The sequence below is a fragment of the Anas platyrhynchos genome, chromosome 4, assembly GCF_047663525.1.
Source record: "Anas platyrhynchos isolate ZD024472 breed Pekin duck chromosome 4, IASCAAS_PekinDuck_T2T, whole genome shotgun sequence".
Classification (NCBI taxonomy): Eukaryota; Metazoa; Chordata; class Aves; order Anseriformes; family Anatidae; genus Anas; species Anas platyrhynchos.
Genome location: NC_092590.1, coordinates 783427 through 799474, shown reverse-complemented (window position 1 = coordinate 799474; position 16048 = coordinate 783427). Strand labels below are relative to the sequence as shown.

Here is a 16048-nt window from a genome sequence, read left to right as displayed (position 1 = left end):
CACGAGTAATTAAAACATTCTTCCCCAGCCATTCACAGACACATCTATAGCAGTGTTAAGTTAATCTCGAAGAAGACAGGAAAAAAGGCTGTAACTGTTAGAACTAGAAGTCAGGAATAACAAAAGCAAACAGGTTCATAAATTTAAGGAGTGTTTTCTGAAGACGTGATAAATTGACTGGAATGAGGGGGAGACTGGGACACACTGCATCTGTGGTTCAAGAATTAAACTGCCAGTGCAGGGCCCAGAGGCAGACAGGATTCAAACAGAATTGTTCTTTATGGACACAAATTTATGGACATGAATTTATGGACACGAATTGGAATTGTTAAAACATTCCTCACAATCCCTTATCTTCTTTTTAATATCCCCAATTCGTGTCTCTTCTGTTATTAATAATTGGATTTCATCAGTTTGTTCTTGGAGGGTCTAATTCTTAAGCATCATAATTGACATATTCCCTTCCTTTTTTAACGAAGTTATTACCAATGTACTATTTATCACCCAGTGTATTAATAATGTAAGACAAGGTATCATACAAGGTTTAGACAATAACATCTTTACACCACATAACAATAAAAATAACACTCTTTAACCCATGGTCCACCAGGCAGCCATGAAAATAAAAATAAATGAAAATAAATGAAAATAAATCCCATTCCATATCCTTCCAGGTTTGTGTTGCTCGCTCACCTCCCCCCTCTCCTTCTCTTGGATGGGAGAGAGAAATGGGAAAGTGAAGCCTGTGAGTTGAGATAAAAACAAGAAGATAATAACAATAATAATAATAACAATAATGATTATAATAGTACTACTAGTAATAATGTGTACGAAACAAGTGATGCACAATGCAATTGCTCACCACCTGCTGTCCGATGCCCAACCTAACCCCGAGCAGTCCGGCCCTCCTCCCAGCCTGCCTGCTGGCAGGACAGTGAGAAGCTGAATTTAGCTTGGTCCTTGGCTTGATGTAAGCACTGCTCTGTAACAATTAAAAACAATTAAAACATCAGCATATTATTAACATTCTTCTCATCCTAAACCAGAACATAACATTCTATTAGCTACTAGGAAGAAACACCCTTTTTATCAATCTTTAAACAGCAATTACTAAAGCTAAATTTTCCACAGACTTCTTCTTCTTGTGCTAGTAAATAATCCAAAGCTAGGCAATTTTGATACAAAGCAGTTCTCATCATTTATAACTATTTCTATTACAGCTAATAACCTAATTATTCTATTAAGTATATATACTGGGGTACTGGGGTCCTATAGTCCCACGATCTGTCTTCTGCCCACGTAGCTGGATCATAATAGGCAAACACCTTCAGGGTCGATTCAGGCTTGTGTTACCGTTCGGCCTGTCAGGGTGATCCAGCTCCTGGAAAACGAATCACAATTTTATATAGGTTAAAAAAAAGGGTCTTATGTTATTTTCTCAGGACAACCTGACCTTAGTGTGGGAGAAGTCCAGTCGAGGCCCTCTCACTCGGCAGTCAATACCCATAGGGGTTGCTTCCCTCGGTAGACCATACACACCGCAGTGGAGGGTCCTGCCCTGGTCTTGCCTTCTCCCTTTCCTCCCTTTAGGCTTGTCCCCTTTATTTGGCATCCTTAATTCATGCAGAGCCTCGTTGCCAGAATATTAGTTCTTCCTTAGCTTGAGTTTCAGTTTCCCAGGAGTGGACTCAACCCTCCAAGTTTCAGTAGTTACTGGTCCTTTTATTCTGGATGCATGGGTCCCTTTCTGCGGTTCTCACAGCTGTTTCAGTAGTCAGTAAAACAAGGTACAGTCCCTCACACCCATGCCCTTGAGCCAAAAGCAAAAAGTCAATAGCAGCTTGATCCTGTAAGAGCGCATGTCGCAGACTATTTTGATCTGGTAACATCTCCTCAAGTATCTCTGTCATGGCATAGGCTTGCTTCTTGGCCCAGTATTCCAATTTTTCTAAGTTGTTACGTGCGGCCGCAGATGCCACTCCAGGCACTGAAATTGCTAATGCCGCTCTAGCTGCAACCCCACACAATTCAACATTATCATTGCAATCCGATGCAAGCAATGCCCATTTATGTCTGGTGATCTCACGCAACTGTAACAAGCTAGGAGCAAATACAATGAGTTTATCTAAGTAACATGGACATCTGATAGCATTTGCAGGGATACCTTGCCAGGCCCCATCCCCACAAATCAGAAGCACATCAGGAGGTAAGGCCAAAGCTGCACAATTGTTCCAAACACTGTAGTTGTTACCCCTTGTCTCCATGCTACAAACCCCTAAACCCTGCTTAGCAGCGTCATTGTAATCACAGGTGTTATTTGTTTTTTTGTACCAGTATGGCCCTTTCCCGGTTCCTGTAGCAGGATTCACCTGATAGCCACAGCTACGTTCACATTTGTAGCCACCTTTCAGGTTGATACAGATTTGACTACAGATACCAGGGTTTTGACATCCATCAATATCTCCACAGTTTCTCTTGTCTACAGACTCAAACCCAGCTGGACAGTCACATTCATGTATGTTGCATTCCTTCAGGGGCTCATCACCCCAGTCCTTGCAGTCTCTCTGCTGGTTACACACTTTATTGATATCTATGCATTCTCCACTTCTGCACTTGAATTTGCCAGGTCCTGAGCACTGAATAACATCGTTACAGTTTGCTTCATCAGTGCCATCCAGACAGTCTCTCACACCACTGCACTGCCTACTCCCATGGACACAGTTCCCATCTTCACATCTGAACTGGTCTGGCCTGCAGGTCTGAGAAGGGCAGTTAATTTCATCACTTCCATCCTTGCAATCAGGATCTCTGTTACAGTCTTTTTCACCATCACATTTCCAGGACACTGGGATACACTGGGTTGACTGAGGACCACAGCTGATTTCATTTACCTGGCATGTTCTCATATAACACAGATCAGCAATCTCATCAGACCCATTTTCACAGTCCGGATCCCCATCACACTGCCATCTGTTTGGCACACACTGACCACTGTTGCACACAAAGTCAGATTCAACACACATCTTCACACAAGCACTCTCATCACTGCCGTCTGAGCAGTCTTCACATTTTGCTCTAGCACTGTCGGCAGCAGTGCACAGGCAGGTGAGGGCGAGCAGCAGGCAGAGTGCCCTGCACCATCACCTGTGTCACTTATACTACTCCTATTACCCATGCTGTTAATGTCAGTGGCATCCTCCTTGTACCGTTTCTGTCTTTGTCTCCCCCCTTTTCTTTTTGTCACTGGCCATTCACCACAAATGGATAAGACACATGATTACGAGTTAGGAAAGAGAGTGTAACGTCTGCTATACGGCTGCAGGCAGTGCCAGCTGCAACCTTAGGTTTGTGAAAGAGCCTGCCGGTGGTCATTTGGCAGTGTAATCTGCGTCTCTGCACTCCTGCCCTGCAATAGAGCTAAGTCGTCATTAGCAATAGTTATAACACCGATCTGGGGACTAATAGTCTTTTTTTGCATTGCAAGATAAACCTTTTATAAAAAGAATGCCAGAGTGAAGCAGCACAGCCGCTGCTGCCGCTGCCTCCATGGTTATGTCAGACAGGCTGCAGGGTCCTGATGTCCGCCCCTCTGCTCTGTGCGGACTCGCCACACGCTGAGGGTCAGCTACCGGTGTCCACTGACGCCTCTGGTCTCCCGTAGCAACTCGATCTCGGATGTTCCGCAATTACTTCAATTTCCCCTTGTTTTGCAGCTTCTGTCAGGTCTATTCTGTGTCTCTCAGAGCCGTCCGTGGCTCTGCAGCATCTCTCAGGGCTCTCTCCGTCCAGCGGTAGCCCCTCCGTAGTGTCTCGGGTCTCTCAGCGCCGCTCCGGTCTCTCGGCGCCGCTCCGGTCTCGGCCTGTTCAGGTCTCAGCGAGTCTGGGTCTCAGTGAGTCCAGGTCTCGGCCTGTGCGGGCCTCATATGTTGCAGGAAGCATGTCATATCATGCTCCTGCCTTTTTCTTGTCACAGTCAAAACATTTAAGAGCAAAAATAGGATACACAAGATACACAAGATACACCGGGCCCATATATTAGGCACCACCACTCAAAACTTGGATAAAACAGCACTTCTTCTCAGTCTGTCAAGCACTTTGTTCGTCTCTGCCCACTCCCTTTGCGGAGAGTACGGAACAACGGATCGGAACTCTGCACTCGCTTTGCAGCAACGCTGCGTCTCACTCACACAGCACACTCGCACACAGAGGCCTCCAGCACATCTCATTCATACCACAGGAATATAATTTAGAATGATAACCAACCAAACAAGTATTGTCTCTGACTGTGTTTTTCATGAAGTGACTTGTAACACTGTGTTTCAAACCCTTACATTTACACAAATACTTTCAACACAAAATACATACATAAAACACATACAATTATTAACACTCCAGTTAGTATCCCTCCAGCAGCCGAAAACATACCGTTTGTCTGCAGTTTCAGGAGATCTCTGCTCCTGCGGTGAGCAGCTGAGAGTGGAGTCCCCTCCGAGCAAAAACGCTCAGGGTGCACCTAGGGGCGTCCACGCTGCAGCCGATCCCGCAGCCGAGCAGAGTGTCTCCTGCCTGGCTCACCAAAATGACTCACAGAAAGCTGACTCCACAATCAGTAGGATTGTAAAGTAGGTATGTTTACTCAGTTCCGTGAGGCACGGGGCGGGTAGTCCCCCCCAAAGTCGTGCAGGCCTAACGTTGCTTTAGTAAAAAGTTACATATACATAAACATTCCTATACACACACATAACCTGTCCCTTTGTGAACACTCCTCCTTATCTTAGACCCCTTGGTTAAAGTCTGAACCATGAGGTTGTTTTTGATCTGGTTCTCGGGGCCCGAGAGGCTCCTGTTATCTGGTGGTATAAGTGCAGCACAGGCACAAATGTAGCACATATTCATTCTTAATCAATTGATCTCTAATTTCTAATTCCAATGTTTCAGCTTGCTCTTTTCCGGATCCACAGGTATTCTACTATTAATGTTCAAAGCCTGACAGACCCCGTCCTCTGTGGATCAAAATACATGGGGTCTTAAGGGTTCTTCTGGTCATTCTGTCATAAAATACTGGATCATTTTTAATTTACTCTTTAATTTTCTGGGGCCCCTATTGTTCCAATTTCTAATAATTATTCATAATGGACTTTTTGGTCATATATCTGGTAATTTGCTCCCTTTCTGGTCCTTGGTCTTCGATTTTATCTGACCCATCCAGGAATTTTACTAGTGGCAATTCCCACAGCCCTTGGCTGCCCGGTGAGAGTGTCTTGCAGGGGGTTTAGGACCTATCACCCACCCACGTATCCCTCTTCTCACCAGTCTAGCCCCCCCGACAGGAGATTAGAACCAGTGAGAAAACAAAAAGACCTCCACGCTGACTTTAGAAGTCTCAGTTACACTCTCACACACAAAAACTGGCAACCGTACCCTTACCCAACCGGACGGTATCTTACGAATCAGTCGTCTTCGTCCAGACTCCAATCGGACGGTATCCACCAGCGTCTCTGCTGTCTTCGTCTGGGATCGAACCAGACGGTATCCAAACGACTGTCGTCTTCATCCGGTTCGATTCCGGACACCGGAATCCAACCAGACGGTATCCAAACGACCCTGTCGTCTTCGTCCGGATCTTCGCGCGCAGAATTACGGGCAAAAAACAGCCGGCAACACGGGAGCTCAAAAAAAATTAAATTCTTTGCTTACCTTTATTCAGGTTCAGGATGGCATTAGTCCCGATCTGACTCAAACAGGAGCCACCAAATGGTGGGGCGCCTCTCCTAGATTAAATCAGAATTCAGGAACTATAGCCATCCCGGACGAGCCCCCAAATTGTTATAAATGGCTCAGGATTCAAATTAGGATTAAATAAAAAAATAGGATTTATTAAAAGAATATAAAGGAATAGAGGTAAGCAAACAGCGCTGGGTGCACCGGGAGTCTCTGCTCCACCAGGACGCACACCAGTTACATCAAGCAGCTGATTTTTATGCACCTAGACTAATACATATTCATTACTACTTCTAAAAAAGTAGATTATTATAATTAGCTTCCGGAGTCCGGTTCCTCCTACTGGAGCATGCGCATCAGTCTCCTCTGGGGGTCTCTAGGGGTCTTTCATGCTGAAGGCTCGTAGTCTTCCTCTCACCCTTTGCACTTACTTGGCACTATTCCAAGTTTATGGAACACTCTCTGTAAACTCTCCCAGGTCTTGTCTCCCAACCGTCCTTCAGCTTCTTTTCTCTTCCTCTTAATCTCTTGGCCCCCTGGCCAGATACCAAAGATCCACATAGTATCCCATAACAGTCACTAGTTGTTATCAGTTGTTCTGAAACTCCCAGACATCAAACACAAACAGCTTTCTTATTTGACGCTTCACGAGTAATTAAAACATTCTTCCCCAGCCATTCACAGACACATCTATAGCAGTGTTAAGTTAATCTCGAAGAAGACAGGAAAAAAGGCTGTAACTGTTAGAACTAGAAGTCAGGAATAACAAAAGCAAACAGGTTCATAAATTTAAGGAGTGTTTTCTGAAGACGTGATAAATTGACTGGAATGAGGGGGAGACTGGGACACACTGCATCTGTGGTTCAAGAATTAAACTGCCAGTGCAGGGCCCAGAGGCAGACAGGATTCAAACAGAATTGTTCTTTATGGACACAAATTTATGGACATGAATTTATGGACACGAATTGGAATTGTTAAAACATTCCTCACACTGAGGTCAAAATGCTGAGGTCCTATTGCTGAGGTCACTATGCGGAGGTCCTGTTGCTGAGGTCACAATGCTGAGGTCACAATGCTGATGTCCTATTGCTGATGTCCTATTGCTGAGGTCACAGTTTTGAGGTCCTATTGCTGAGGTCACAATGCTGAGGTCACAATGCTGAGGTAACAATGCTGAGGTCCTATTGCTGAGGTCACAATGCTGAGGTCCTATTGCTGAGGACCTATTGCTGAGGTCCTATTGCAGAGGTCCTATTGCTGAGGTCAAAATGCTGAGGTCACAATGCTGAGGTCACAATGCTGAGGTCCTGTTGCTGAGGTCACAATGCTGAGGTCACGATGCTGAGGTCCCATTGCTAAGGTCCTACTGCTGATGTCCTATTGCTTCTGTCCTTTTTCTGACGTCACAATGCTGAGGTCACAATGCTGAGGTCCTATTGCTCAGGTCCTATTCCTGAGGTCACAATGCTGAGGTCCTATTGCTGAGGTCTTATTCCTGAGGTCACAATGCTGAGGTCCTATTGCTGAGGTCCTATTGCTGAGATCACAATGCTGAGGTCCTATTGCTGAAGTCCTACTGCTTAGGTCCTATTGCTGAGGTCAGAATGCTGAGGTCCTATTGCTGAGGTCCTATTGCTGAGGTCCTATTGCTGAGGTCACAGTGCTGAGGTCCTACTGCTGAGGTCACAATGTGGAGGTCCTGTTGCTGAGGTCCTACTGCTGAGGTCACAATGCTGAGGTCCTATTGCTGAGGTCACAGTGCTGAGGTCCTATTGCTGAGGTCACAGTTTTGAGGTCCTATTGCTGAGGTCTTATTGCTGAGGTCACAATGCGGAGGTCACAATGCTGAGGTCCTATTGCTGAGGTCAAAATGCTGAGGTCACAATGCTGAGGTCACAATGCTGAGGTCCTGTTGCTGAGGTCACAATGCTGAGGTCACAATGCTGAGGTCCCATTGCTGAGGTCCTACTGCTGAGGTCCTATTGCTGAGGTCCCAATGCTGAGGTCCTATTGCTGAGGTCCTATTGCTGAGGTCACAATGCTGAGGTCCTATTGCTGAGGTCACAATGTTGAGGTCCTTTTGCTGAGGTCCTATTGCTCAGGTCATATGGCTGAGGTCCTATTGCTGAGGTCCTGTTTCTCAGGTCACAATGCTGAGGTCACTATGCTGCGGTCACAATCCTTAGGTCCTATTTCTGATGTCCTATTGCTGAGTTCACAATGCTGAGGTCACAATGCTGAGGTCCTATTGCTGAGGTCCTATTGCTAAGGTCCTATTGCTGAGGTCACAATGCTCAGGTCACAAAGCTCAGGTCCTATTGCTGAGGTCCTATTGCTAAGGTCCTATTGCTGAGGTCACAATGCTGAGGTCACAATGCTGAGGTCCTATTGCTGATGTCCTATTGCTGAGGTCACAATGCTGAGGTCCTATTGCTGAGGTCACAATGTTGACGTCCTATTGCTGAGCTCCTATTGCTGAGGTCACAATGCTGAGGTCCTATTGCTAAGGTCACAATGCTGAGGTCCTATTGCTCAGGTCCTATTGCTGAGGTCACAGTTTTGAGGTCCTATTGCTGAGGTCACAATGCTGAGGTCACAATACTGAGGTCAAAATGCTGAGGTCCTATTGCTGAGGTCCTATTGCTGAGGTCCTACTGCTGAGGTCACAATGCTGATGTCCTATTGCTGAGGTACTATTGCTGAGGTCCTATTACTGAGGTCCTATTGCAGAGGTCCTATTGCTGAGGTCCTATTGCTGAGGTCCTATGGCTGAGGTCACAATGCTGAGGTCACAATGTTCAGGTCACAATGCTGAGGTCACAATGCTGAGGTCCAATTGCTGAGGTCAAAATGCTGAGGTCACAATGTTGAGGTCACAATGCTGAGGTCCTATTGCTGAAGTCCTGTTGCTGAGGTCCCAATGCTGAGGTCTTATTGGTGAGGTCCTATTGCTGAGGTCCTATTCCGGAGGTCACAATGCTGAGGTCCTGTTTCTGAGGTCCTATTGCTGAGGTCACAATGCTGAGGTCCTATTGCTGAGGTCCTATTGCTGAGGTCCTATTGCTGAGGTCACAATGCTGAGGTCACAATGCTGAGGTCCTATTGCTGAGGTCACAATGCTGAGGTCCTATTGCTGAGGTCCTATTGCTGAGGTCCTACTACTGAGGTAACAATGCTGAGGTCACAATGCTGAGGTCCTATTGCTGAGGTCAGAATGCGGAGGTCTAATTGCTGAGGTGCTTGTGCTGAGGTCCTATTGCTGAGGTCACAATGCTGATGTCCTATTGCTGAGGTCACAATGCTGAGGTCACAAAGCTGAAGTCCTATTGCTGAGGTCCTATTTCTGAGGTCCTATTCCTGAGTTCGCAATGCTGAGGTCCTCTTGCTGAGGTCCTATTGCTGAGGTCACAATGCGGAAGTCCTATTGCTGAGGTCCTGTTGCTGAGGTCCTATTGCTGAGGTCCTACCGCTGAGGGCATAATGCTGAGGTCCTATTGCTGAGGTCCTATTGCTGAGGTTACAATGCTGAGTTCTCAATGCTGAGGTCCTATTGCTGAGGTCACAATGATGAGGTCACAATGCTGAGGTCCTATTACTGAGGTCCTATTGCTGAGGTCACAATGATGAGGTCACAATGCTGAGGTCCTCTTGCTGAGGTCACAATGCTGAGGTCCTATTACTGAGGTCCTATTGCTGAGGTCACAATGCTGAGGTCAAAATGTTGCGGTCACAATGCTGAGGTCCTGTTGCATAGGTCACAATGCTGAGGTCACAGTGCTGAGGTCAGAATGCTGAGGTCACAATGTTGCCGTAACAATGCTGAGGTCACAATGCTGAGGTCACAATGTTGCGGTCACAATGCAGAGGTCACAGTGCTGAGGTCCTATTGCTGATGTCCCAATGCTGAGGTCTTACTGCTGAGGTCACAATGCTGAGGTCCTATTGCTGAGGTCCTATTGCTGAGGTCCTACTGCTTAGGTCCTATTGCTGAGGTCCTTTTGCTGAGGTCCTTTTGCTGAGGTCATATTGCTGAGGTCCTATTTCTGAGGTTCCTATTTCTGAGGTCACAATGCTGAGGTCCTATTGCTGAGGTCCTATTGCTGAGGTCAAAATTCTGAGGTGACAATGCTGAGGTCCCATTGCTGAGGTCCTATTGCTGATGTCCTATTGCTTCTGTCCTATTGCTGAGGTCACAATGTTGAGGTCACAATGCTGAGGTCCTATTGCTGAGGTCCTGTTGCTGAGGTCCTATTGCTGAGGTCCTATTGCTGAGGTCCTATTGCTGAGGTCCTATTGCTGAGGTCACAATGCTGAGGTCCTATTGCTGAGGTCCTATTGCTGAGGTCCTATTTCTGAGGTCCTATTTGTGAGGTAACAATGCTGAGGTCCAATTGCTGAGGTCCTATTGCTGATGTACTATTGCTGAGGTCCTACTGCTGAGGTCGTATTGCTGAGATCACAATGCTGAGGTCCTATTGCTGAGGTCCTATTTCTGAGGTCAAAATGCTGAGGTCCAATTGCTGAGGTCCTATTGCTGAGGTCACAATGCTGAGGTCCTATTGCTGAGGTCGTATTGCTGAGATCACAATGCTGAGGTCCTATTGCTGAGGTCCTATTGCTGAGGTCACAATGCTGAGGTCCTATTGCTGAGGTCCTATTGCTGAGGTCCTATTGCTGAGGTCCTATTGCTGAGGTCCTATTGCTGAGGTCACAGTGCTGAGGTCCTATTGCTGAGGTCCTACTGCTGAGGTCACTATGCGGAGGTCCTGTTGCTGAGGTCACAATGCTGAGGTCACAATGCTGATGTCCTATTGCTGATGTCCTATTGCTGAGGTCACAGTTTTGAGTTCCTATTGCTGAGGTCACAATGCTGAGGTCACAATGCTGAGGTCACAATGCTGAGGTCCTATTACTGAGGTCCTATTGCTAAGGTCACAATGCTGAGGTCCTATGGCTGAGGTCACTATGCTGAGGTCCTATTGCTGAGGTCACAGTGCTGAGGTCCTATTGCTGAGGTCACAGTGCTGAGGTCACAATGCTGAGGTCCTATTGCTGAGGTCCCAATGCTGAGGTCTTATTGCTGAGGTCCTATTGCTGAGGTCAGAATTCGGAGGTAAAATTTCTGTGGTGCTAGTGCTGAGGTACTATTGCTGAGGTCACAATGCTGAGGTCACAAAGCTGAGGTCCTATTACTGAGGTCCTATTACTGAGGTCCTATTCCTGAGGTCACAATGCTGAGGTCCTCTTGCTGAGGTCCTATTGCTGAGGTCACAATGCGGAGGTCCTGTTGCTGAGGTCCTGTTGATGAGGTCCTGTTGCTGAGGTCCTATTGCTGAGGTCACAATGCTGAGGTCACAATGCTGAGGTCCTATTGCTGAGGTCACAATGCTGAGGTCACAATGCTGCGGTCACAATGCTGAGGTCACTATGCTGAGGTCCTATTGCTGAGGTCACAATGCTGAGGTCACAATGTTGCGGTCACAATGCTGAGGTCACTATGCTGAGGTCCTATTGCTGAGGTCACAGTGCTGAGGTCCTAGTGCTGAGGTCACAATGCTGAGGTCACAATGCTGAGGTCCTATAGTTGAGGTCCTCTTGCTGAGGTCACAGTGGTGAGGTTCTATTACTGAGATCACAATTCTGAGGTCCTATTGCTGATGTTATAAATGGCTCAGGATTCAAATTAGGATTAAATAAAAAAATAGGATTTATTAAAAGAATATAAAGGAATAGAGGTAAGCAAACAGCGCTGGGTGCACCGGGAGTCTCTGCTCCACCAGGACGCACACCAGTTACATCAAGCAGCTGATTTTTATGCACCTAGACTAATACATATTCATTACTACTTCTAAAAAAGTAGATTATTATAATTAGCTTCCGGAGTCCGGTTCCTCCTACTGGAGCATGCGCATCAGTCTCCTCTGGGGGTCTCTAGGGGTCTTTCATGCTGAAGGCTCGTAGTCTTCCTCTCACCCTTTGCACTTACTTGGCACTATTCCAAGTTTATGGAACACTCTCTGTAAACTCTCCCAGGTCTTGTCTCCCAACCGTCCTTCAGCTTCTTTTCTCTTCCTCTTAATCTCTTGGCCCCCTGGCCAGATACCAAAGATCCACATAGTATCCCATAACAGTCACTAGTTGTTATCAGTTGTTCTGAAACTCCCAGACATCAAACACAAACAGCTTTCTTATTTGACGCTTCACGAGTAATTAAAACATTCTTCCCCAGCCATTCACAGACACATCTATAGCAGTGTTAAGTTAATCTCGAAGAAGACAGGAAAAAAGGCTGTAACTGTTAGAACTAGAAGTCAGGAATAACAAAAGCAAACAGGTTCATAAATTTAAGGAGTGTTTTCTGAAGACGTGATAAATTGACTGGAATGAGGGGGAGACTGGGACACACTGCATCTGTGGTTCAAGAATTAAACTGCCAGTGCAGGGCCCAGAGGCAGACAGGATTCAAACAGAATTGTTCTTTATGGACACAAATTTATGGACATGAATTTATGGACACGAATTGGAATTGTTAAAACATTCCTCACAATCCCTTATCTTCTTTTTAATATCCCCAATTCGTGTCTCTTCTGTTATTAATAATTGGATTTCATCAGTTTGTTCTTGGAGGGTCTAATTCTTAAGCATCATAATTGACATATTCCCTTCCTTTTTTAACGAAGTTATTACCAATGTACTATTTATCACCCAGTGTATTAATAATGTAAGACAAGGTATCATACAAGGTTTAGACAATAACATCTTTACACCACATAACAATAAAAATAACACTCTTTAACCCATGGTCCACCAGGCAGCCATGAAAATAAAAATAAATGAAAATAAATGAAAATAAATCCCATTCCATATCCTTCCAGGTTTGTGTTGCTCGCTCACCTCCCCCCTCTCCTTCTCTTGGATGGGAGAGAGAAATGGGAAAGTGAAGCCTGTGAGTTGAGATAAAAACAAGAAGATAATAACAATAATAATAATAACAATAATGATTATAATAGTACTACTAGTAATAATGTGTACGAAACAAGTGATGCACAATGCAATTGCTCACCACCTGCTGTCCGATGCCCAACCTAACCCCGAGCAGTCCGGCCCTCCTCCCAGCCTGCCTGCTGGCAGGACAGTGAGAAGCTGAATTTAGCTTGGTCCTTGGCTTGATGTAAGCACTGCTCTGTAACAATTAAAAACAATTAAAACATCAGCATATTATTAACATTCTTCTCATCCTAAACCAGAACATAACATTCTATTAGCTACTAGGAAGAAACACCCTTTTTATCAATCTTTAAACAGCAATTACTAAAGCTAAATTTTCCACAGACTTCTTCTTCTTGTGCTAGTAAATAATCCAAAGCTAGGCAATTTTGATACAAAGCAGTTCTCATCATTTATAACTATTTCTATTACAGCTAATAACCTAATTATTCTATTAAGTATATATACTGGGGTACTGGGGTCCTATAGTCCCACGATCTGTCTTCTGCCCACGTAGCTGGATCATAATAGGCAAACACCTTCAGGGTCGATTCAGGCTTGTGTTACCGTTCGGCCTGTCAGGGTGATCCAGCTCCTGGAAAACGAATCACAATTTTATATAGGTTAAAAAAAAGGGTCTTATGTTATTTTCTCAGGACAACCTGACCTTAGTGTGGGAGAAGTCCAGTCGAGGCCCTCTCACTCGGCAGTCAATACCCATAGGGGTTGCTTCCCTCGGTAGACCATACACACCGCAGTGGAGGGTCCTGCCCTGGTCTTGCCTTCTCCCTTTCCTCCCTTTAGGCTTGTCCCCTTTATTTGGCATCCTTAATTCATGCAGAGCCTCGTTGCCAGAATATTAGTTCTTCCTTAGCTTGAGTTTCAGTTTCCCAGGAGTGGACTCAACCCTCCAAGTTTCAGTAGTTACTGGTCCTTTTATTCTGGATGCATGGGTCCCTTTCTGCGGTTCTCACAGCTGTTTCAGTAGTCAGTAAAACAAGGTACAGTCCCTCACACCCATGCCCTTGAGCCAAAAGCAAAAAGTCAATAGCAGCTTGATCCTGTAAGAGCGCATGTCGCAGACTATTTTGATCTGGTAACATCTCCTCAAGTATCTCTGTCATGGCATAGGCTTGCTTCTTGGCCCAGTATTCCAATTTTTCTAAGTTGTTACGTGCGGCCGCAGATGCCACTCCAGGCACTGAAATTGCTAATGCCGCTCTAGCTGCAACCCCACACAATTCAACATTATCATTGCAATCCGATGCAAGCAATGCCCATTTATGTCTGGTGATCTCACGCAACTGTAACAAGCTAGGAGCAAATACAATGAGTTTATCTAAGTAACATGGACATCTGATAGCATTTGCAGGGATACCTTGCCAGGCCCCATCCCCACAAATCAGAAGCACATCAGGAGGTAAGGCCAAAGCTGCACAATTGTTCCAAACACTGTAGTTGTTACCCCTTGTCTCCATGCTACAAACCCCTAAACCCTGCTTAGCAGCGTCATTGTAATCACAGGTGTTATTTGTTTTTTTGTACCAGTATGGCCCTTTCCCGGTTCCTGTAGCAGGATTCACCTGATAGCCACAGCTACGTTCACATTTGTAGCCACCTTTCAGGTTGATACAGATTTGACTACAGATACCAGGGTTTTGACATCCATCAATATCTCCACAGTTTCTCTTGTCTACAGACTCAAACCCAGCTGGACAGTCACATTCATGTATGTTGCATTCCTTCAGGGGCTCATCACCCCAGTCCTTGCAGTCTCTCTGCTGGTTACACACTTTATTGATATCTATGCATTCTCCACTTCTGCACTTGAATTTGCCAGGTCCTGAGCACTGAATAACATCGTTACAGTTTGCTTCATCAGTGCCATCCAGACAGTCTCTCACACCACTGCACTGCCTACTCCCATGGACACAGTTCCCATCTTCACATCTGAACTGGTCTGGCCTGCAGGTCTGAGAAGGGCAGTTAATTTCATCACTTCCATCCTTGCAATCAGGATCTCTGTTACAGTCTTTTTCACCATCACATTTCCAGGACACTGGGATACACTGGGTTGACTGAGGACCACAGCTGATTTCATTTACCTGGCATGTTCTCATATAACACAGATCAGCAATCTCATCAGACCCATTTTCACAGTCCGGATCCCCATCACACTGCCATCTGTTTGGCACACACTGACCACTGTTGCACACAAAGTCAGATTCAACACACATCTTCACACAAGCACTCTCATCACTGCCGTCTGAGCAGTCTTCACATTTTGCTCTAGCACTGTCGGCAGCAGTGCACAGGCAGGTGAGGGCGAGCAGCAGGCAGAGTGCCCTGCACCATCACCTGTGTCACTTATACTACTCCTATTACCCATGCTGTTAATGTCAGTGGCATCCTCCTTGTACCGTTTCTGTCTTTGTCTCCCCCCTTTTCTTTTTGTCACTGGCCATTCACCACAAATGGATAAGACACATGATTACGAGTTAGGAAAGAGAGTGTAACGTCTGCTATACGGCTGCAGGCAGTGCCAGCTGCAACCTTAGGTTTGTGAAAGAGCCTGCCGGTGGTCATTTGGCAGTGTAATCTGCGTCTCTGCACTCCTGCCCTGCAATAGAGCTAAGTCGTCATTAGCAATAGTTATAACACCGATCTGGGGACTAATAGTCTTTTTTTGCATTGCAAGATAAACCTTTTATAAAAAGAATGCCAGAGTGAAGCAGCACAGCCGCTGCTGCCGCTGCCTCCATGGTTATGTCAGACAGGCTGCAGGGTCCTGATGTCCGCCCCTCTGCTCTGTGCGGACTCGCCACACGCTGAGGGTCAGCTACCGGTGTCCACTGACGCCTCTGGTCTCCCGTAGCAACTCGATCTCGGATGTTCCGCAATTACTTCAATTTCCCCTTGTTTTGCAGCTTCTGTCAGGTCTATTCTGTGTCTCTCAGAGCCGTCCGTGGCTCTGCAGCATCTCTCAGGGCTCTCTCCGTCCAGCGGTAGCCCCTCCGTAGTGTCTCGGGTCTCTCAGCGCCGCTCCGGTCTCTCGGCGCCGCTCCGGTCTCGGCCTGTTCAGGTCTCAGCGAGTCTGGGTCTCAGTGAGTCCAGGTCTCGGCCTGTGCGGGCCTCATATGTTGCAGGAAGCATGTCATATCATGCTCCTGCCTTTTTCTTGTCACAGTCAAAACATTTAAGAGCAAAAATAGGATACACAAGATACACAAGATACACCGGGCCCATATATTAGGCACCACCACTCAAAACTTGGATAAAACAGCACTTCTTCTCAGTCTGTCAAGCACTTTGTTCGTCTCTGCCCACTCCCTTTGCGGAG

At 46.1% G+C, this 16048-nt stretch overlaps 1 protein-coding gene across 1 annotated transcript; it reads right to left on the bottom strand.

The window, feature by feature from the left end:
* Positions 1 to 1266: 1266 nt before the first annotated feature.
* On the bottom strand, positions 1267 to 15056 carry LOC140002358 (very low-density lipoprotein receptor-like; the record flags this gene model as incomplete). The annotated part of the gene is made up of 3 exons (XM_072036780.1): positions 1267 to 2901; positions 10635 to 10647; positions 14432 to 15056. Coding segments are annotated over 3 exons (1836 nt in total), but the record flags the coding sequence as incomplete, so codon positions are not given.
* Between the last annotated feature and the right edge of the window lie 992 nt (positions 15057 to 16048).